Genomic DNA, 21,733 nt, shown 5'->3' on the forward strand with positions numbered 1-21,733 from the left:
GCGCTTGCGTGAGCCCGCCCCCACGGCTCCCAGACCGACACCATGGAAACGCAGCCAACTTTAGAACCACTAGTTCCCGGCCCTGCCGGGTGGTGGTCTTTAAACATTGCTGCAAGTCCCTGAGGGCAAGGCCCCTCGTCCTGTCATGCGGTCCACAGGGATGAAGAGCCGAAACACCGAATAACGGAAGGGCTTGCAACAGCGATTCTTTCCAAACAAGAGGGATGCATCGTGGAAATGCTGCATGCAGGTGCAGGTCCAGGTCCAGCCCGAAAACCAATAGAGAAGCATTTAGCACTCCATCTAGGGATGGAAGATCCCTAGTGGGCATAGAACGCCGAACCTGTAAAACCCATTCTTCGAGCTCCTTTGTGGGCTCAGGCAGTAAGGAAAGCACGGCTCACTGCTAAATGGCAAAAGCAAATAACAACAGGGAAAGAAATGGATTTTTCTCCCATTTGTTAGGCCTCGAGAGGACGTTCATGTCCCCCTCCCAACCTAGCATAGTTGTTCATGTCCTCCATATTCCGCTTGTTCACCTTGTTAACAGCCGTCAGGGAGAACCACAGGCTACATACATCGGAAGCAGCTTTTATTGACAGGTTGTTTCCAGAAACCAAAAAAGCTATGAGCTGTCAGTTAACGCCCTATGCCTCCAAGATGCCTCCAGGGTTCCACTTGGAGAAGGGATACAAATTGCCTATTTCAAGGCCCAAGTCTTTCACCTCCCTGTACAGTCTAATTTAGAAACGTTGTGACCTTACCCTGTTGTTGGGTTTTTCCCCACCCCTTCAGCTATAGCTACTTTTTAACAACCAGAGGTGACCCGTCAAAGAATCATGGGTAAGAAGAACCAACGCTTCACAAGAAAACAGGAATCCAGCCTATCAAAAATGCCTCTGTCCTGCCTCAGTGGCTTGATCCTTCATTGGTTGCATTTTTCTTTGTGCTGGATTACACCCTTCTGAATCAGATCAGGGACTTCCACTGCCAGCCAAGGACCCAGCTGCAACACAAGGGAAATCTGTGAGGTTACTACCATAGTCAACGCCTCTTGTTCCACCTGAACCTTCTTCCCAGAGACTCTAGGAGAACGTGCCCAAGGGACAACACTGTTACTCCCTTAGTCTCGGCTACATTTCTGGTGCTGCTTAGGTCATGAACCCTCCCCTCTTCCTCTGATACACCAAGAACAACAAACTTACCCCTAGTGCCATGAGATGAGCTAGTCCAAACTTGGGCACATTTCTGGCCCACAGAGGTTTGAAATGATCAGTCAGACATATTTTGCCACCCCTAGGAGAAGGACAAGAGGAAAGGTGTGGACACACAAAACTAGCCACAATGTATAGCAGCCTCTTGGGAACACAGGAAGATTGGTGCTCAGAACTGAGAAAAAGGTCGGCTAAGCGCTTTGCAGAGGCTTAGCACAGGGAAACCTAGACTCCCTCCAGACTCTGGAGCAGCACCCTCTGGGGAGACTTGTCTCCTGAGCTCCTCCCTAAGGCTTTCTTTGCTCTTTCGCATCTAGTCAGTCCTACCTGTACATCTTTGCTGTCTTTCCATCCAGCTCAGGGACTGCAATTTCTGGAGCAGTAGTGGGGTACGTGATAGGAATCTGGAGGAATTACAAAGCCTTCATAAAACAGAGAACCGAGAGAGAAATGAACTTGTCTAACTGAACATACATATTTCTTGGTTGAACTGCTTGTTCAGTAGGTCCCCCAAGCGGCATGTACATGCTGGGATTCTAGACATAGAGATTAGTAACTGTTACATGTCTGCTTTGAACCTCAGCTCCCCCCCCCCCTGCCCATTTTATTTAGTCCCTTCAAGAAAGTTTAGCTTGATAACAATCATCTAATCAATCCCTTTCTACTAACCTTCATACTTCCCATTCTATCACACTCACTTCAAACTCGATGTCAAACTCATATTTGAGTAAGTCATGGATGTACCAGCATTTTCCAAACCACCTGTAACAAAGACCAAACCTCAGTCCAGTCAGCCCATCCCCGCCATACTCAAATGGCATCTTTACTTAGGACGCCAAGCTGGAAGACTCATAGGTCAGGAATTAGGGAATCCAAAATTGATGCATGGATGCTTTGGGTTAGTTACGGAATACCAAATTGCTTCAGCTAGGTGAGGAATCTACCCAGACCTCCCAAGAGGGCCTGCTTACCGGGTGCCTTCCTTGTTGGACTCCAGTCGGAACCAATCATTGTCTGAATTCTTGTTGTTCTCCACATACTGAAAGCAGAAAATGGAATCTTAAAAAAGGGAGCTGGAGCTAGGCAGTGGTGGTGCACATCTTTGATGCCAGCACTGAGGAGGCAGAGGTAGGAGGAACTCTGAGTTCGAGGCCAGCCTGGTCTATAGAGTGAGTTCCAGGACAGCCAGGACTACAAAAAGAAAAAGAAAAAAATCAATAGAAAAGGGAGCTGGAGCCAAGGCTAGCCCCTCTTCAAAAGTGCGATTATTAGCCAGGCAATGGTGGCACGCACCTTTAATCCCAGCACTCGGGAGGCAGAGGCAGGAGGATCTTTGTGAGTTCGAGGCCAGCCTGGGCTACAGAGCGAGATCCAGGAAAGGTGCAAAGCTACACAGAGAAACTCTGTCTCAAAAAACAAAAACAAAAACAAAAACAAAACAAAAAAAAAAGTGCGATTATTTTCTTTTTTAGTATACTATTCACAACTTTTCAGACATAAGCAAAATGAAAGAAAAGGCTATACAAGTAAACTGGGTACAAAGTAAGCTTTCCCGGAACAGAGAACAGAATGTCTAGGTTCCCTACAATACAGCAAGCACAAAAAATTTGGAGACTCAGGGTTATTTTCTCACTTCTGATAGTGTCTGTCCTCAGCCTCAAACTCACTTAGCCATACACATTATTCCTGGAGGACCTTGTGGTAGCTTTCATTATCAGCCACAAGTTAGTGACTCTCCAATCTTTATCTTTAGTTCAAGTCTTTTGTCAGAATTTCTGATTCTAGTATCCAACAGAATGTTTCAATTTATACCTTTTGTTGTTGTTGTTGTGTTTTTCAAGACAGAGTTTCTCTGTGTAACCCTGGCTGTCCTGGAACTTGTTCTGTAGACCAGGCTGGCCTTGAACTCACAGAGATCCACCTGCCTCTGTCTCCCAAGTGCTAGGACTAAAGACAGGTGCCACTACCATCCGGCTTCAATTTATACCTTTATCTAACAGAAAAAAAAAAAAAAAAGACTTAGCACTTCCATCTGGATTTTATACTGTGTCCTGCCCCTCTTCCTCTTCAGGGACTCCTGTCCAGGCTAGCCTCAACCTACCTTATGGGACTAAGAATGACCTTGAATTTTTTGATCCTCCTGCCCCTCCTAAGTGCTGGGATAACTACTACACACATTCTCAGTTTCAGGTGGCAGTCTCACTCAGTCACTAAGCCAAAAGACCAGCCAGCCATCATCCTTGCCCTTCCCCTTCCTTTTCCCCGATAGGATTTCATGATGTCCTGCTGACTTCAGTTTCTGCTGTTTGTCTGTTACAGGGTCTCTCTGTGGCCAGGGCTGGCACTAAACTCACTGAAATTCTCTCCTGCCTCTGCCTCCCCTGAACTAGGTTGATAGGTATGCACCATAACACCCAGCCTTAGTCCTGGCCCAATTTTTACTCTTTTTTTTCCCCCTTGATAGGGTTTCACTAAATTGCTCAGGCTGGCCTTGAACTCACTCTGTAACCCAGAAGGCTTTGGAACTGTGCAGGCTGGCCTCAAACCTACGGTCTTTCTGCCTCAGCATCTCATCTGCTGCAATTGCAAGTTCTCAGCTTATCCCATGCTGTTTCTAGCTTGCATTCCTTTACTCAGGCTGTCCTTATATTGTTTTACCAAAAAAAAAAAAACCTTCCAAATATATTTGTGTGAATGATTTTTTTTTTCTGCCTGTATGTACACCACATGTGAACCTGGTGCCTGAGGAAACTAGAAGTTGGCACCAGATCCCCTAAAACTGGAATTATGGATGATTGTGAGCCACCATGTAAGTGCTGGGAACCAAACCAGTTCCTCTGCACGGGCAGTAACTGAGCCATATCTCCAGTCCCTGTCCTTACGTCTTGAGTATCTTTTTTCCTACCTTTATGTTTTATATGCATATATATATATATATATATATATATATATATATATATAGTGTGTGTGTGTGTGTGTGTGTGTGTGTACACCCATGCCAAGGTGTGCATGTGGTAATCAGAGGACACCCAAAGGAGTCAGTTCTCTCCTTCTACTATGTGGGCTCTAGGGATCAACTCAGGTTGTCAGGCTTAGTAGCACATGCTACAGTTTATAAACTGAACCATCTCTCTCTGGTCCCTGTGTTTATACTTTAAGTTTCAATTCAAGTTTTACCACTTCTAAGAAGCCTTACCTTAGCAAACTGAAGTTGAATTATAAATCTCTCCTCATACTCTCAAAATATCCCAGTTATGATTCTGTCTCTCCACTTAAACACAGTACAATACTGTTTCTGTCAACCTCAGAAGGACCCTTCTTATTTGGCTTTATATATATATATATATATATATATATATATATATATATATATATATATATATATATCCTTCCTAGGTACTAGGAACACAATAATATGCTTTATTGATGTTGTGTTTGAGGCAGAATCTCATGTGGTCCAGACTGCCTTTGAATTCAGAATGACCTGAATTTCCAATCCTCCTGCCTCCATGTCCTGAGTGCTGAGAATGCATGAGCCACATCAGTTTATGAGGTGCTAGGGTAGAAGCCAGGACTTCTTGCGTGCTAAGCAAGCCCGCAACCAATTCCTCAGTGAAGCAATATATAAGGCAGGAGATCTGCTGGAAACCATCATAAGGAGTGTAATCTTTCTCTTCCCACAAGAGAAAGATTAGCTGAAAAGATAGCTAATTTATAACCAGAAGCACCAATCTCTAACTCTCTACATCTAACACCTTAAGTTTTCAGTTCTGACATTCATTCCTTTCAATCATTCCATTCATTTCATCACGCAGGATGAAAGAAGGTCAGTGATGGGCAGAGACTTTGGGCTCTAAGAAGTGCTTTTGACCCCCTACTCCGACATTCAGCAGAGCAAACACCTGGGGCGGGAGAGACACGTCACCTTCCAGGAATACTGCTGTTTTTTTCCCTTCAAAGTCCAGCCCTACTGTGCTTCTAACCAGAATCTCTCCTGCATCCTCCCTCCGACCACCCGTAATCCCCCAGCCCCCAAATAGTCGCATTTGTAAGAATTTATAAACTTAAAAACCGGAAGCAGCTTCCACACGGAGCCAATTCCTGAGGACACCTTATTACCCGCCACCCCTTTGCTACGAGGTCAAACACGGGAGTAAAACTGACCCGGATAAGGGACTGATATTCCTCTTTTAGTCGCTGCACCCACAATTCTCGATCTCGGGGTCCGGCGTTAGTCTTCAGCACCGGGATCTCAGACACGACCCGCCGGGTGGCCTCATCCGCCATCTTGGACCAGGGCACAAGAAAAATGCGGAAGTGGAGTTCCTTGTTACTTACTCAGGGCTTCGCCATCTTTACTATGGGAAGGTGAGGCGTTGTGTTGCTTTAAATCCGTCTCTGAATGCACGCTTTATTTATTTTTTTGGTAAGAAAATAAAATTGACTCACTGGCGTGACCGTCCGGAAGAACAGAATAAAGGTGTGTTATTCTGTCCAGAATATGGCACCTATCATTAAACTGCCGGAGACTGCTCAATGAGTGACTTCCGCTCATGCTCAGAAACGATCTTGGGAACCCAAGACCTTCCCAAACCCGTAAAGTTGTTAGAATATCAGGTTTTTCTGGACACTCTTCAAAGTACTGTCTCCTAAAATGCACAATTTACGTGTTTGTGCTTCGGAGTGACTTCCTGGGTTTCTTCATGCCCTGAAGAATTAACAAAACTGATTTAGGAAGGACTGGTGCTTGTTTGTTTTTATAGGGGGCAGTGTTTCATATCCCAGGCTGGCCTCAGACTCACACAGGATGGCCTGGAGCTCCTCTTGCTTATGGGAGAAACAAACAAACAAACAAACAAAAAACCTGAAAGATAAAACATTTTGCAAAGAGTTACTGAATTTTTTGTGTGCTATGAACTAAGCATATAGACACAATTCAATCCTGGATGAATTCTCCCAAATGGCTAGAGGACAGTCACTGAATGCCTATACTCAGCCTAAGACAAGTCTTCTGGTAACGTTTTGTAGTTGTTTTTGAGACAGGTTCTCCCTATGTAGACCAGGCTGGCCTCCAACTCACAGAGATCTGCCTGTCTGTCTCCCAAGTGTGCACTGGTTAGTTTCTAAATTCATTTGATGCTAAGAAATCTCACAGAGAAACCCCCCTCCGGCCCCCCAAAAAAATCTCAATAAGGCAGAGTGGCCCACACTTGTTATCCCACAGGTGGGGTAGGGGGAATGGGCAAGACAGGTAGATTGCCGTGACTCAATCTAAAACAAAGACAAACCAAAACAAAAGCCTGTGTCTGGTGCACACCCTGTGGTGGTGCACACCTTTGGTACCAACACTTGGGAGCATCTTGGTGAGTCTGAGTTCACATAGGCAGTTAGAGCCTGTCTCAAAGAGAACAAGTAGAAGAAATGGGCAGATGACTCAAGTGTGAAAAGGTGCTTGTAGCACAACCCTGGCAACTCGAGTTCCATCCTGGAACCCACACAAAGATGGAAGGAGAGAACCAACTCCACAAAGTTCTCTTCTGACCTACATACATGTGCTGGGACAGCTGTGCCCCTTCAACTAAAATTTAATTTTTTTTTTTTTCTAAAGATGGGTTTTCTCTGTGTAGTAGACCTGGCCATCCTGGAACTCACTCTGCACACCAAGCTGGCCTTAAATTCATAGAGATCTGCCTGCCTCTGCCTCCCAAGTGCTGGGATTAAAGGTGTATGCTGCTACACCTGGCCTATTTGTTTGTATTTTATGTGAGTGTTTTCCTTGCATGTATATAAGGTACCATGTACATGCAGTACAGTGGAGGCCACCAAAGGGCAACAGATCCCCTGGAAATGACATTACAGTAACAGACATTACTTCCATGTGAGCGCTGAGAACTAAACGCCTGTCCTCTGCAAGAGCAGCAAGTGTTCTTACCTGCTGAGCCAACTCTTCAGCCCTCTAAATTAAAAAATAATCACACAGATGTATTTTTAATGGCTGAGGATGTAGTGCAGTGTTAGAATGCTTCCCTAACCTGCACAAATCCTAGGTTGGATCCCCATTACCACACAAACCATACCTGATGGTGTGTGACTTTTTGTCATCCCAGCCTAGGCTACAAAAAAAGATGTTGGGTTTTCCTTTCCCAGATGCTTTCCCTGTGTGGTTTGGTAGAGTGTTTTCTTTTTATTGAGAAAAGGTCTGAGAATTCTCTATGTAGACCAGGCTGGCCTTGAACTCACAGGATCCACCTGCCCTGACTTCTGAATGCTGGGATTAAAGGCATTCACTACTTTGCCTGGGCCATAGAGTATTCTTGTTCTCTCTTCTTGTTTGTTTTGCTCTTTATTCTTTGCTCTTTTGGGGGAGCCCACCACCCAGCTTCCAATAAATACACACATAGAGGCTTAGTCTGGCCTTAGCTTGGCATGTGTCTTGCCAGCTTTTCTTAACTTTAAATTATCACGTCTACCTTTTGCCTCTGGGCTTTTTCCTTTTCCTACTTCTGCATTCTTTTCACTCTTACACCGTGGCTGGCTGGGTGGCTGACCCCTAGTGTCCTCCTCTCCTTGTTCTCTTGCTCGTTCTTTCTCCCAGATTTTTCCTTCTATTTATTCTCTATGCCTGCCAGCCCCCACCCCATCCCCATCTGCCTTGCTATTGGTTGTTCAGCTCTTTATTAGACCATCAGGTGTTTTAGACAGGCAAAGAAACACAGCTACACAAAGTTAAACCAATGCAACATAAAGGAATGCAACACATCTTTGCATCATTAAACAAATGTAACACACCTTAAAATAATATTCTACAATACTCTCTTCTGTGTTGTTTCATAGCATGTTTTCAGTCTCTGTACACTGTGAATATGTATTACTCTCATTGGTTAATAAAGAACTGACTGGTCTGCTGTGGAATAATCCTGTATACTGTGTGAATATATATCACTATGATTGGCTTAGTAAAACAAGCCGAATGGCCAAGAGCTGAACAGGATAAAGTTAGGCGGGAAAGCCAAACTGAGAATGATAGGATGAAGAAGGGCAGAGTCAGGAGTCACCAGCCAGTCAGAGAATGAGTCAGACACAGAAACTGGGATAGAGGTAAAAGCCACGAGCCTTGGGGCAGCATATATAATAGAAATGGGTTAAGTTGTAAGAGCTAGTTAGTAACAAACCTGAGCTTTTGGCCATGCATTTGTAATTAATATTAAGTCCGTTACTTGGGAGCAAGTGGCCGGGACAGGAAAACTCCATCTACACTGTCTATAGCTGAGCAGAAAGAGATTGGGCAGGAAAGCCAGACTAGGAGGCTGCTGGGAAGAAGGAGGGTGGAGTCTGGAGGAATTGCCAGCAGATGCATAGTCACTGATATTGAAAAGTCACTGGTTCAAACCTGCTGAGATGGCTCAGAGGGCAAAAGTACTTGCCACACAAGCCTGAGTTGGACCCTCAGAACCCACATAAAAACGAGTGACTGTTTAGGCAGACTTTTCTTTCCCCGCCTTCCAATTCCCAAATAACCAACACAGAGACTTAATATTAATTATAAATGCTTGGCCAATATCTCAGGCCTGTTGCTAGCTAACTCTTAACATTTTAAATTAACCCATATTTCTTTATTTTTTTTTAGATTTATTTATTTATTATGTATACAGAAGAGGGAGCCAGATCTCATTACAGATGGTTGTGAGCCACCATGTGGGTGTTGGGAATTGAACTCAGGACCTCTTGGAAGAGCAGTCGGTGCTCTTAACCTCTGAGCCATCTGTCCAGCCCTAACCCATATTTCTTATCTACCCTCTGAAAGAATGTGGTGGTACATTCTTTCAAAACAGCACATACATCTTGCTTCTCTCTACATCTCTCATGACTCCTCAGGCTCTACCCTTCTTTCCAGCATTCTCCCTGTCCCAAAAATCCTGCCTAGCTATCGGCCAATCAGCTTTTTATTGACAATGAGAGCAACACATTTTCACAGTGTACAGAAGGATTATTTCACAGCAGGACTGACTCCATAAAGTTTCACAGACAATGCTGTGTCATGCACAAACATCAAACACAAAAATAATGATGATAAAAAGAACACTGATCCATATGAGATTAAACTTTCTATGAGTATGCCCCAATTCTGAAAAAAAAAAAAAAAAAAAATTTCCTAAAGCCACACTCAAAGAAGTCAGGCAGGATTTTCTTTATAGCAAAAGCCTGTCCCTGGATATAACTAATAAACCTGGGGTAGTACCTCATCCACGTAAGATGTTCTGACCTGGGGCCAGAATTCAGATCAGTCTGTGGCAAATAATCAAGACCATTAATCAGTACAGAAAGTACAAAAAGTCCTCTCAGCAGGACAAAATCTTCATTGCTTCAGGGTGCAAAACAGGGTAAAACAGGAAGTGGACTATCAAATTTAGTTTTTTTCAGATGGTCTCTTATACATAAATTTAGATTATTTTTTTTGGGGGGGGGTGTTTTGTTTTGTTTTCGAGATAGGGTTTCACTGTGTAACATTGGCTGTCCTGGAACTCACTCTGTAGACCAGGCAGCCACAAATTCACAGAGATCTATGCCTGCCTCTACTTTCCAAGTGCTGGGATTAAAGGCATGCACCACCCCCACCCCCACTCCCACCCCCCCACCCCCACTACCTGGCTAGTTTATTCTTGTTTTAAGTAATTTTTATAGAATATTTATTAGAAACTAAATTCTAAAAGATTACAGGGAGGCCTCAGGTTCACCTATTTTCAGGGGAAGAATTCATTTATAAGTAACTGTTTATGGAATGTCTACTCTACTCTAGGTGGGGAGATATGGCAGTGTGCAAGGGACTCAGAGCCCCTGTCCTCATGGAAATGATCCTAACACAACTAAGCAAAGTGGCAGAGCAGGTCTAATAAAAAAGACTCAGTCCTGGAATCTGGATGCAAAGATCCACGGCTAGGCCCCAGGTGGAGCGCCGGGAGTCAAATTAGCGAGAAAGAGGAGGGTTTATATGAGCGAGAATTGTTGAAACCAAGGTTGGATAAAGCACACGGACAAATAGCCAAACAAATGGAAACACATGAACTATGAACCAAAGGCTGAGGGGCCCCCACCTGGATCAGGCCCTCTGAATAGGTGAGACAGCTGATTGGCTTGATCTGTTTGGGAGGCATCTAGGCAGTGGTAACCGGGTCTTGTGCTCATCCCATGAGTTAGCTGTTTGAAACCTGGGGCTTATGCAGGGACGCTTGGCTCAGCCTGGGAGGAGGGGACTGGACCTGCCTGGACTGAGTCTATCAGGTCCATCTCAGTCCTGGGGGAGGCCTTGTTCTGGAGGAGGTGGGAATGGGGGGTGGGCTGGGGGGAAGGGGAGGAGGGCAGGAAGGGGGAGAACAAGGGAATCTGTGGCTGTTATGTAGAACTGAATAGTATTGTAAAATAAAATAATAATAATAATTAAAAAAGACTCAGTCCTAAAAAATACACTGATGGAAGACTATTGTTCAGCTGAAGAGTGCCAGGGTGGATGGGGAAGCTCCTGAGAGTTTCTGCTAGGCCCACTGTCGGGTATCACAGGGAAGGCAAGTTTGTAGGACAGAAGGAGATATGACTATTGTATCAGGGAAAGAAACACTGGATAGGGGGAAAATAAAATTTTAAATAAAACCAGAGACATGTCTTTGGAAACTTTAAGGCATTAATCTGGACCCTATTGCACTGGAAGATTCTTTAAGATGCTTAGAGAAATGCTCTATATACTATAGAGATGTAGAATATCCATATATACAAGTAGCCAGTTTGTAATTTCTTTTAATTATCCTGGGGACATCAATAAGAATTATTGTAAATTACAGTGTGATCTTTATCATTGCTATAAACTATTAAATTCATACTTATAATCACTTGATAAGAAAATAGTAACTAAAATTCACAGGACAATAATTATGTGCTAGGTATGGTCCTAAATATTTTATGTATATTAGCTCCTTGAATACTAACAACAGCTCTTCTTAGGTACTTTTAGTATCTTCAATTACATATAAAGAAATAGTCTGGGCTGTAGTGACCTATGCCTTTAATCCCAACACTAGGGAGGCAGAGGCAGGAAGATCTCTGTGAGTCTGAGGTCAGCTTGGTCTACAGAGCAAGATCCCGGACAGCCAGGGCTACACAAGAAACCCTGTCTGGAAAAAAACAAAAACTGACTGAAGCGAGATGGTTGGCCCTCGGGATGAAAATCTGTGTGCCTACAAACAAATTTTAGATGCAATTTCTCCTCACAATATTCTTTTCTTTTCTTTCTTTCTTTCTTTCTTTCTTTCTTTCTTTCTTTCTTTCTTTCTTTCTTTCTTTCCTTCCTTCCTTCCTTCCTTCCTTCCTTCCTTCCTTCCTTCCTTCCTTCCTTCCTTCCTTCCTTCTCTCTCTCTCTCTCTCTCTCTCTCTCTCTCTCTCTCTCTCTCTCTCTCTCTCTCTCCCTCTCCCTTTCTACAGAACATTTTTTATTTTTCACTAGGACTTTCCCAGAGGACATAACTAAGCTTGTCACCATCCCTAGCCCCCACAAAGGGTTAGTGCACTCACTGCTGTAAAGCAGATACAAACAGTTTCCGGGACTGGAACCAATCTTAACTGGCAAAGAGCACTTTCTCTCGGAATTATCGTAAAAATGTTTAAGTAAAAAGAAAAGAAAAGAAAAAAGAAAGGAAAGAAAAAGAAGGAGCAAAGGGGCAGTGGTGGTTTCAGAATGAAAAGATCATTCACTATCGTGTCATACATTCAATCTTGGCTCTAGTAACAAAATGGAAACAGGATTACTATCATATAAAATGTTCACTACAACACGCTGTATGCACCTGTTCCAAGCCCACCCACATACTTTTTTATTTGTCTAAATAAAAATGCTCTGTTTCTGTGTATCTAACCCCCACCCCATTTTTTTTTCTTTCTCAGGACTTATGTGGATGCACATGTGCCACATTGGAAAGCCATATGTAGGCAATGATTTCATGTCCTGAGAGCCTGCTTCTAAATTACCACACAGAGGCTTATATAAATTGTAAATGCTTAGACAGTAGCTCAGGCTTTTTAGTAAGTAGCTCTTTAAGTTGACCCATTTCTATTAATCTATGCTTGCCATGAAGCTTGTGGCTTTACCTGTCCTCTAGTACATTTTGTTCCCCCAGTGGCTGGCTGGCATCTCCCTCATTCCACCCTTCTTTACCCCAGCATCCTCACATCCTCAGTCTGATCACCCCACCTATACTATTTGCCTGGTTATTAGCCAATCAGTGTTTTATTAACAATGAGCATAATCCACAGCAGGCCTTAGCTTAGGCTTGTCCCACTAGCTCAGATACATCAATCCATTTATTTTAATGCACGTTCTGCCACATGGCTCACTCCCTCCTCTCCATACTGCCCATGCTGCATCATTCACATGTGGCATCAAGGCAGGAAAGACAATAGAGTATTTTCTCCAAAATTACCAAATACAAATGGGCTGGACATTGTAAATGTAATTTTTACCTGATAATTGTTATTTTACACACATATATACATATACATGTATATGTATATATATGTATGTATATACACACACACACACACACACACACACACACACATATAGTTTTACTGTGGTAGAGTGTAAATGCATTTTTCTTTGGGCCTCCAGCTCACAGAAAAACAATATGGAGACTCATTATGAAAGCTTGGCCTATAGCCTAGGCTTGTCCAACTGGCTCTTATAACTTAAATTAACCCATTTCTATTCATATACGTATTGCCACATGACTCATGGCTTTTACCTCTCCTCCATATTGCCCACCCTGCTTGCTCTGTATCTCCTGGCATCTCTGTCTTCTCCTTCCCAGCATCCTTTCTATCTTGAAAATCCTGCCTCTCTATTGGCTATTCAGCTTATTAAACCAGAGTGACACATCTTCACAGTGTACAAAAACATTATTCCACAGCATTAAACACTTTTTTATTTAGACAAAAATGGGGAAATGTTGTGGATAATTTGATTACACTGTGAAGGTATGTCTTTGCCAAAGTGCCTTCTGGTTGGTTTAATAAAGAGCCAAATGACCAATAGCAGGAAGTTGTTAGTCAAGACTTCTGGGGATAGAGAAAACTCTGGGAAGAAGAAAGGCAGAGACACCAGGAGAAGCAGAGCAAGCAGGATGTGCAGAAAGAAAGGTAACAGCCACAACCCAGTGGCAGAATGTAGATTAATATAAATGGATTATTTTAAGTTATAAGAGCTAGTTAGTAAAAAGCCTAAGGTATAGGCCAACCTTTCATAATGAATAAGTCTCCACGTCATTATTCGGGAGCTGGCAGGACATAGAAAAACTTGTTTCAAGCCAGGCGGTGGTGGTGCACGCCTTTAACCCCAGCACTTGGGAGGCAGAGTCAGGCGGATCTCTGTGAGTTCGAGGCCAGCTTGGGCTACCAAGTGAGTTCCAGGAAAGGCGCAAAGCTACACAGAGAAACCCTGTCTTGAAAAACCAAAACAAAAAAACAACAACAAAAAAAAAAAAAAAAAAAAAAAAAAAAAAACAAAACAAAAAAAAAAAACAAACTTGTTTCAAATAAATCTTTATTGTAGGAACACAAGAAAATTTTTCTTTCATTTTCTGAAGGTTTGAGAGAATGAACTAAGAAAAAATAAACTAGGCAGGAAAAATGCACATTTTTTTTTTTTTATTAATGTTCCAAAGAAGAAAAAGTCACTTGGGGCCAGAGGTGTATCACAGGAGTGTCATTGATTACTAGTCCAACATTACTAAGAAAATCACATATCTTTTAGTCCTTTTTTTCTTTAAATAGGGAAGAGAGCTAATAAGGAATGTCAGCAAATAATGAAATATTATTGTGGGACCTTAACTTCCTTAAACAACATATACTACCCTAGGACAAAACGTATTGAGCCAGCACAATAGAAAATGGGTTTATAAGTGATTCTCCATGGGACCAAGACAAAGAACAATGATGTGTGTCAAAAGTTGTGTGTGAAGACAGATGTCAATGTTTCTTCCATGTATTTCATCTTTTCTGGTTGGTGAAATTTCAATTAAGACAGAAGGCAATTGTGCCCCTGGATCCAGCCAGTCAGATACGGAATTTTGTAGTAAGCTTCTCCTTGTGTTTGAAACAGGAAGAAATGAGATCAAAGAGACTTTAACTATGTGGAAGATTATAAATACTCTCAGAATGAAAAAGCATCACCCATCACTGAGCTACTATTTTGAGATCCATAACAGTATATTATGTTTTTGTTTGTCTGAGTCAGGGTCTATTATGCAGCCCTGGCTATCCTGGAATCCTGGATCTCACTATTGAGATCTGGCTGGCTGGCCTCAATGCCTGTCTCTGCCTCCCAAGTGCTGGGATTAAAAGTTTTTGCCAGCCGGGCGGTGGTGGCGCACGCCTTTAATCCCAGCACTCGGGAGGCAGAGCCAGGCGGATCTCTGTGAGTTCGAGGCCAGCCTGGGCTACCAAGTGAGTTCCAGGAAAGGCGCAAAGCTACACAAGAGAAACCCTGTCTCGAAAAAACCAAAAAAAAAAAAAAAAAAAAAAAAAAGTTTTTGCCACCAAACCCAGCTAATTTTATGGAATATGACTTATAGGAAAAATATTTATATGATAAATATGATAAAGTTATTGCCAGACAGTGGTGGCACATGCCTTTAATCCCAGGCTGTCTTTGAATTCACTATTTAGATCAGGCTGGCTTAATTCTAAGTGCTAGAATTAAGGTTTTATAATAAATTTCTTAAACTTTTTATTTAAAGAATTACACATGTGGGCCGGGCGGTGGTGGCGCACGCCTTTAATCCCAGCACTCGGGAGGCAGAGCCAGGCGGATCTCTGTGAGTTCGAGGCCAACCTGGGCTACCAAGTGAGTTCCAGGAAAGGCGCAAAGCTACACAGAGAAACCCTGTCTCGAAAAACCAAAAAAAAAAAAAAAAAAAAGAATTACACATGTGATTCCTTCTTCCATCAGGATCACTCAAATTTAAGATTTCTAGAAATAAGCTGGGTGGTGGTGTATAGGCGGAGTTTTCCTGTCCTGACTGCCTATTCCCAAATAACTGGCATCTGCTTCCCAAATAACTGACTCAAGGAGGCTGGAGAGACGGCTCAGAGGTTGAGAGCACTGACTGCTCTTCCAGAGGTCCTGAGTTCAATTCCCAGCAACCACATGATGGCTCGCAACCATCTGTAATGAGATCTGGTGCCCTCTTCTGACCTGTAGTCATACATGCTGTATATAAAATAAATAAATAAATCTTAAAAAAAAAAAAAAAGATTCTAAAAATAAAATAAAATAAAATAACTGACTCAAGGACTAAAATTACTTAAAAATGCTCAGTCGGTAGCTCAGTTTTGTTACTACCTAACTCTTACATATAAATTAACCCATATTTCTTATCTATGCTTTGCCACATGGCTCATGGCTTCTTACCTCATTTTGTACATGGCCTGCTTCTTGTGCGGCTGGCTGGCAGGCTGGATGGCATCTTCTCTGACTCCACCCTTCTTCCCATCACTCTCCTAGTTTGGTTGTCCCACCTATATTTCCTGCCTGGCTACCAGCCAGTCAGCATTTTATTAAACCAATTTGAGTGACAAATTTTCACAGTGTACAAAAGGATTATTCCACAGCAGAGGTGATGCACACCTTTAATCCCAGCACCCAGGAAGCAGAGGCAAGCAGATCTCTGTGAGTTCAAAACCAGCCTTGTCTACATAGTGAGTTCCAGTACAGCCAGAGCTGTTACACAGGGAAATCCTATCTAGGAGCTGAAAAAAAGAAATCTGAAAATAGCCCTTTCTCAAAAAAGATGTTTAATCCAGTTGTCCTGTCAACCCTTTATATTTTATCACTCCTGAATTAAAGACATATACTCAAAAAAAGACTTGGAGAGTCCTCCACTAGAGGAACTCTGGCACCTCAGTTTACTTTAGGAATCATTTTAAGGTAGGTCTGACTCTCAATTGCTGATACTACACATCTCTTATGAGTTCAGTTCATATTCTTTCCTAATTTACTCAGAATACTAATCTGTAGGTAGGAAATGCCAATGCTACACTGAAATAAACATTCATTTATAAACACCTTCAACTCCGACTTCATGTTCAAGACAAGTTTTATTAGCCCCATCAACCTTTGATCTGTCTTGTGTATCATATTTCTTCTTATATGTATCAAAACTCATACTGAGCAATGAATTTTGAGTTGCAAAAGAGCATTCATTTTTGCACCTGTCTTCCCTGCCTTTGTCTACCAGTTGAACAAAAACACAAGGGGGCTGGAGACATAGCTCAGAGGTTAAGAGCACTGGCTGTTCTTCCAGAGGTCCTGAGTTCAATTCCCAGCAACCACATGGTGGCTCACAACCATCTGTAATGAGATCTGGTGCCCTCTTCTGGCATACAGGCATACATGCAGACAGAACACTGTATATGTAATAATAAATACATCATTAAAAAAACACAAGTGCTATAAAAATATTTTTAAAACAGTATATATATATGTAAGTTTATGTTCTAACTTTATCTTTTTTTTTTTTTTTTTTTTTTTTTTTTGGTCTTTTCAAGACAATTTCCCTGTGAAACAACAGTCCTGGCTATCCTAGAACTCACTCTGTAGACAAGACTGGCCTTGTCTGGGAAGGAAACACCTTAGGGGACCTACTGCAGGCCCCAATACCAATTTTGGTTCAATCATTCCCTGTTAATATTGGAAAAACGCATACACAGAACAATTAAAAGACTTGATACCTGTTATTAAAAACAACTCTGCTCTGAATGTGATGAAGGATAGAACAGCTTCAGTTGTTGGGTGGGAGAAATCAGAAAACAAGTATTTTGGCAAACTGCTACAAATGGACAGAGACCAAAGCTAAAAATACAAATATATGGCATTCAAATTTAAAGTTTAGTAGACATAGGAGCAGATATAACAATTTTACCATAGGAAGCTTTTTTGTAGGCTCACAAATAACAAAATGGAGACTCTCCCCCCTCTTTGGTTTTTTGAGACAGGGTTTCTCTGTGTAGCTTTGCAGCCTGTCCTGGAGCTCACTCTGCAGACTAGACTGGCCTTGAACTCACAGAGATCCACCTGCCTCTGCCTCGCAAGTGCTGGGATTAAAGGCATGCACCACCACTGCCTGCTGAGACGTATTATTAATGATGAAATCTTGACCTTTAGCTTAGGCTTGTCTCAACTAGCTCTCATAACAAAATTAACCCATTTATATTAATCTATGTTCTATCATTACCTCTCTTCTATCTTGCACCTCCTGTTTCCTCTCTGTGTCTCCTGGCATTTTCTTAGCATAATCAGTGTACCTAGATTCCTCCTCCTCTTCCTCTGTCTCTCCTGGAAACTCTGCCTATCTCTCCTGCCTAGCTATTGGCCAATCAGCTCTTTATTAAACCAATCACAGTGCTACATATTCACACAGTGTAAACAAATATTCCACAACATTTCACCAAAATCTTGGCATCCAGATTGGCCTCTTCAGGATGTAAATATTCAGCTTCTAGAGATTGGAACTTTAGCTCAGGTAAAACAAAGTAGAAGGTGGGTCATATGCATAAGGCCAGAAGGACAGGTAGAGAAATTAAAGCCATATGTGTCTAACTACTGTGGAACAATCTTTGTACACTGTAAATATGTATTATTCTCATTGGTTAATAAAGAGGTGACTGGCCTATAGCTGGGTAGGAAGAGAATGGGCTGGGGAGTCAGACTAGGAGGACACTGGGAAGAAGGGTAGAGCCTGAAGGAGTAGCCAGACAGCCACAAGGGAAGCGGGACATATACAAAATGAGGTAAGAAACCATGAACCTTGTGGTAGAACATAGATTTTAAAAAAATGGGTTAATTTAAGTTGTAAGAGCTAGTTAGTAATAATCCTGAGCTATAGACCAAGCATTTATAATAAATACTGAGTCTTCGTGTTGGTTATTTGGGAACTGGTGGGCAGGAAAGAAAAGTCCACCTATAACTAACATAGCAATGAATTTGTTGAGATGTGGTTTGTTACAGCAATAGAAAACACAGATGAACATTACTCCAATCTCAGAAATAAACCATAAAGTAAAGAATACTTCTGACAAAGTTATTAAAAGGTATTATTATCAAGAACAGTCACAGGCCCTTCAGGTTGTACATAAGCAGTGCATAACAGCTGTTGGGTCTTTCAAAGGTACCAACAGCCATACCTTTAAAATGTCAACTGCAAACCTGTGTGGGCGGCACAGTGGCCTTTGACATCAGAAAAATTACAGGTACTAAATGCCCAATATATGAAGAATTGACCAGTCCTTGGAATCCTCCTACATTTGTTATTAAAAATAAATTTGGAAGCCGGGCGGTGGTGGCGCACGCCTTTAATCCCAGCACTCGGGAGGCAGAGGCAGGCGGATCTCTGTGAGTTCGAGGCCAGCCTGGGCTACCAAGTGAGTTCCAGGAAAGGCGCAAAGCTACACAGAGAAACCCTGTCTCGAAAAACCAAAAAAAAAAAAAAAATAAAATAAATAAATAAATAAATAAATAAATTTGGAAAATGTAGAATGGTAACAGATCTATGAAGTATAAATAAGGTGATTCAGCCAATGAGCTCTTTACAGCCTGGAATTCCCTTGCCTTCTTTATTACCTAAATAATTATATTTTATATTATAGTGTTGCAGAATATAGTGTGTTGTTTATACTGTAAAGATGTGTCTCTGCTTAAGGTACGTTCTGATTGGTTTAATAGAGAGCTAAGTAGCCAATAGCTAGGTAGGAGAGAATAGGTGTGACTACTGGGCAGAGAGAGAGAAACTGGGAGGAATCTAGATGAGTGATTTTGCCAACAGATTCAGAGCAAGTCAGATGTGCCATACCAAGAAGAGGTAACCAAGTCATGTGGCAGAAGGTAGATAAAAAATGATGGGTTAAGTTATATCAGATAGTTGTGAAAAGTCTAAGCTAAGGTTAAGCTTTCATAATTAATAATAATTCTCGGAGCTGGAGAGATGGCTGTGGTTAAGAGCACTGGCTGCTCTTCCAGAGGTCCTGAGTTCAAGTCCCAGCAACCACATGGTGGCTCACAACCATCTACAATGGTATCTGATGCCCTCTACTGTCATGCAAACATACATGCAAATAGAACACTCATATGCATAAGATATGTAAATAAATAAATCTTTAAAAAAAAATAATAATTCTCCAGATCATTGTTTGCAGGCTGGAGGTCCAAAGATAGTCTGACAAGAAAGCTTGCTACAACAGTGATTGAGTTAAAAGACTACTTTTTAACTATACCTTTACAAGAATAAGATAGAGAGCCGGGCAGTGGTGGCGCACACCTTTAATCCCAGCACTTGGGAGGCAGAGGCAGGCAGATCTCAGTGAGTTGGAGGCCAGCCTGGTCTACAAATCAAGTTCTAGCACAGCCAGGAGAAAAAACAAAAACAAAAACAAAAAAACCCAACCAACCAACCAAACAAAAAGAATAAGATAGGGAAAATTTTGTCTTCACAGTGCCTACTTTTAACAATTCCTAGCCTGTTAAAAGACACCACTGGAAAGTTCTTCCACACGGACTGTTAAACAGCTCCATCTTGTGTAAATATTTTGTACAACAGATGCTAGAAATAATTTGTAAACAGTTTCCTCAATCTAACATCCAGCAGTATATGGATAATACCTTACTGGCTGATTCAGATGCAGATACTTTTGAAAAAATGTTTGATGAAGTAAAGAGAAAAACAACATGATGCCATCTAGGAAATACAGTAGAGAAATACAAAACAATGGAAAACAGAAAAGCAACACAACACAATCTCAGGGTTCACAGTGTGACCCAATATCCTGCAACATCTGGCTGGTCTATTACTTGTGAGGTCCAGTTTTGCCTCAAATAGTATCCTTCACCTTTCTGAGTGCTAGGATTACAAGCCTGAGTTACCATGCCTGGCCCAAAAATGTCTCTGTACATTAATATCTTTCCATTTCAATCTGGTTCTATGTCTACTCTATGCAACAGCTTTCTCCAAATGTATCTAGTGTCCCTTCTTCCACAATCCACAGGACACATTTTAATTCACACCTTACCTGATCTGTTGCATTTAATACTTTAAACGAGTTTCCTTGATACTTTTCTCCTGTCTTCCTTCCGTTATTCCTGTTTCCTCCTTCTTAATGTCCTCATTTCAGCTTCTTTCCTCTTCTCATGCCTCAAATGCATGTATCTTCCTCCCTAGGCCATTATCCTCTTTTATTTATGGCTCCAAGAACTATCCATATTCACAGAAGCACACTTTAAACTTTCTTGGTTTCCAACCCATATTACTTAATATTTACGTGTCTAAAAGACATCCCACAGATCTCCCTTAGAATTAAAAATAATGTAACTCAGTTCTTCAAATCAGTACATTCACCTCCTTATCCAAGACATGCCTTCCTACTTACACATCACCACTGTCTCTTCCTTATCTTCATAATTGTTCTCTCCTACTTTTCCGAATCACCCTTTACATGGCAACCAGTGATCTCTCTCTCTCTACCCAGCCCCACTTCCTGGGGACTGATCACCAGGTTTAACTGTGCTAAAAACACATTCTACCACTGACCTAACGTCCTAGTGGTCTTCCTCGCTTAAATTAAGCCCAAACTGGTCTCCATCTCCAGAGCTCACACAATCCTCCTGCCTCAAGCTCCAGGCCAGCGCTAACATGCCCAAGCTGGCAAGCAGTGATCTTTTTACAATACAAATGTAATTGCTCACACCTCTGCTTAGACCCCTTCAAAGCCTCTTCGTTGCCCTTAGGATAAAATAAATTTACACGATCTGGCATCATCAGGTCCCTCCCTTTGTCATAGACCTTAGGGTATTACCTTTTTCTTTAGTCACATTAGGCTGCTGGCAGCTCCAGAACATACGTGAGCCCCCCTCTCCACTTCACCCCCTGCCCGCCCCCCTTTCAATTCCCAACAGTCCTGCACGAGTCAGCTTAGGAGACATTTTCGACAGGAAGTGAGCGCTCAAAAGGAAAATACTGAAGGGATGAATTCCGAGAAAGACTCTGGGAAGCGCTGCAAGGTCCGGGTTTCAGAACGTCCGGGTGACAGGAAGTTCAAGGCAAAGGTTCAATCCAGATCTTGAACTTTCACCCAAGTTCACCGGGCAGTCCAACTCCTGTACTATTCCGCCCTTACGTGTCATGGCTGCCAGCCCCACTCTCCCCGTGGGCCTTGAAGCCTGATACCAGACGGCTCTGGCGCCACCAAGTCTTCCACAGACAAGCACGTTACTCTCTTCCACTTCTTAGAACCGCCCCGAAACCGCCGTTCAGAAAACCCTGCGTTGCCAGCTTGCCCCAAAGCAAGATGGCGGCCAGTCTCCATTCTCTCTCCCCAACGTGAAGCTAACCATTCCCGGCTTCATGCCGCTGCCAGGCTGCCCTCACCTAGTATGGCTGCCCGGCTCATGCCTCGTTATGGTCTCGAAGCCGACACGAACCGGCCAGGTT

The 21,733-nt window shown here is 42.4% G+C and overlaps 1 protein-coding gene and 1 non-coding gene across 5 annotated transcripts; both read right to left on the reverse strand.

Moving 5' to 3' along the window:
- Nucleotides 1–575: 575 nt before the first annotated feature.
- On the reverse strand, nucleotides 576–21,637 carry Ufc1 (ubiquitin-fold modifier conjugating enzyme 1). 4 transcript variants are annotated; one of them, XM_076548268.1, is made up of 9 exons: nucleotides 21,099–21,637; nucleotides 6,017–6,078; nucleotides 5,664–5,922; nucleotides 5,379–5,501; nucleotides 2,186–2,253; nucleotides 1,913–1,976; nucleotides 1,542–1,618; nucleotides 1,206–1,296; nucleotides 576–1,006 (listed from the first exon to the last, which is right to left on the reverse strand). In XM_076548268.1, exons 4-9 carry the CDS (start codon nucleotides 5,499–5,501, stop codon nucleotides 926–928), a joined length of 504 nt encoding a protein of 167 aa, XP_076404383.1. In that variant the 5' UTR covers nucleotides 5,664–5,922; nucleotides 6,017–6,078; nucleotides 21,099–21,637; the 3' UTR covers nucleotides 576–925. The 4 variants fall into 4 exon arrangements, with proteins under 4 accessions (XP_076404383.1, XP_006990688.1, XP_076404382.1 ...); XM_006990626.4 differs by lacking the exon at nucleotides 21,099–21,637 and having other exon boundaries at nucleotides 5,664–6,028; XM_076548267.1 differs by lacking the exon at nucleotides 21,099–21,637 and having other exon boundaries at nucleotides 5,379–5,572; nucleotides 5,664–6,027.
- LOC121821441 (small nucleolar RNA SNORA40) lies at nucleotides 16,390–16,515 on the reverse strand. Its single transcript, XR_006062273.1, has one exon. It is a non-coding gene; the product is annotated as a small nucleolar RNA SNORA40 (small nucleolar RNA).
- Nucleotides 21,638–21,733: the final 96 nt, after the last annotated feature.

The sequence above is a fragment of the Peromyscus maniculatus genome, chromosome 11 (genome assembly GCF_049852395.1).
Source record: "Peromyscus maniculatus bairdii isolate BWxNUB_F1_BW_parent chromosome 11, HU_Pman_BW_mat_3.1, whole genome shotgun sequence".
Classification (NCBI taxonomy): Eukaryota; Metazoa; Chordata; class Mammalia; order Rodentia; family Cricetidae; genus Peromyscus; species Peromyscus maniculatus.